At 63.9% G+C, this 1,668-nt stretch overlaps 1 protein-coding gene across 1 annotated transcript in view; it reads left to right on the forward strand.

Moving 5' to 3' along the window:
- Positions 1 to 887, forward strand: part of LOC112964164 (dual specificity tyrosine-phosphorylation-regulated kinase 1B-like) — a gene marked incomplete at its 5' end in the record, with an annotated part of 5,236 nt that extends 4,349 nt beyond the window's left edge. The window contains 1 exon segment of the mRNA XM_026061897.1: positions 313 to 887. Coding sequence (XP_025917682.1) covers positions 313 to 871 — 559 coding nt within the window.
- Positions 888 to 1,668: the final 781 nt, after the last annotated feature.

Consider the following 1,668-nt stretch of genomic DNA (forward strand, 5'->3'; position numbering starts at 1 on the left):
AAGGAGCCCAGATCCCACCCCAGGACGTATCCGTGGGGCAACGGGACAACCAGATCTGGTCATGGGGGGCAGAAGGAGCCCAGATCCCACCCCAGAATGTATCCGTGGGGCAGGGAGAAGGCCAGATCTGGCCATGGGGGGGCAGAAGGAGTCCAGATCCCACCCCAGGACGTATGTGTGGGGCAGGAGAAGATCAGATTTGACTGTGGAGGAGCAGAAGGAGCCCAGATCCCACCCCGGGACGTATCCATGGGGCAACAGAACAGCTGGATCTGGTCATAGGGGGCAGGAGGAGGCTAGATCCCACACCAGGACGTATCCGTGGGGCAGGAGAAGGCCAGATCTGGCCATGGGGCAACAACTGAGAAACAAGAGGTGACCAGATCTCGCCCTTGGGGGGGGAGGTCGGACGGAAGCCGGCTCCCCGCTGCCTCCCGCCCCCCTTCTCACCCCGCTGCCCCCCCCGTTTTTTGCCGTCCCCCCCCCAAAAAACACCGCAGTGCACCTGAAGCGCCACTTCATGTTCCGCAACCACCTGTGCCTGGCCTTCGAGCTGCTCTCCTACAACCTCTACGACCTGCTGCGCAACACCAACTTCCGCGGCGTCTCCCTCAACCTCACGCGCAAGTTCGCCCAGCAGCTCTGCACCGCCCTCCTCTTCCTCGCCACCCCCGAGCTCAGCATCATCCACTGCGACCTCAAGCCCGAGAACATCCTCCTCTGCAACCCCAAGCGCAGCGCCATCAAGATCGTCGACTTCGGCAGCTCCTGCCAGCTGGGCCAGCGGGTGAGTGGGGCCCTGCCCCGAGGCCCCGCCCCCCTGCTTTGGCTCCGCCTCCCGGTGCCGGGAGACCCGCTCCTGCGAAGCTGAGCCTTGCCCAAGCCAACATTATCCAGGTTCTGGGCTGAGGGATGCTAAGCCCCGCCCCCTAGAGGGCTGAGCTCCACCCCCTGTGGTGTGAGGATGCACCCCCTGCCTTGGCTCCACCCCCTGGTGCCGGGAGACCCGCCCCCATGAAGTTGAGCCTTGCCCGAGCCAACATTACCCAGGTTCTGGACTAAGGAATGCTAAGCTCCGCCCCCAAGAGGGCTAAGCCCCACCCCCTGGCTTGAGAGGACACACCCCCTGCCTTGGCTCCACCCCCCTGGTGCCAGGAGACCCGCCCCCATGAAATTGAGACTTGCCCGAGCCAGCATTACCCAGGTTCTGGACTAAGGAATGTTAAGTTCCACCCCCAAGAGGGCTAAGCTCCACCCCCTGGGTGTGAGGACACACCCCCTGCCTTGGCTCCTCCTCCTGGTGCCAGGAGACCCACCCCCATGAAGTTGAGCCTTGCCTGAGCCAGCATTACCCAGGTTCTGGACTAAGGAATGCTAAGCTCCGCCCCCAAGAGGGCTAAGCTCCACCCCCTGGGTGTGAGGACACACCCCCTGCCTTGGCTCCACCCCTTAGTCTCAAAGATCCGCCCCCATGAGGCTAAGCCCTGCCCCAGCCAGCCACACCTAGGCTCTGGACTGAGGCATGCTAAGCCCTGCCCCTGTAGGGAATAGCCCCACCCCCTGGCCTGTAACCCCACCCCCTGGCTGACGCTCTGGCCCCTCCCCAAGTCTTCCAGCACATCCAGAGCTGATCCTCCCGCCCCCTTCGAGCTAAGGCCCGCCTCCTGT

This window comes from Apteryx rowi, unplaced genomic scaffold (genome assembly GCF_003343035.1).
Source record: "Apteryx rowi isolate R43461 unplaced genomic scaffold, aptRow1 scaffold_1864, whole genome shotgun sequence".
In the NCBI taxonomy this organism is placed as follows: Eukaryota; Metazoa; Chordata; class Aves; order Apterygiformes; family Apterygidae; genus Apteryx; species Apteryx rowi.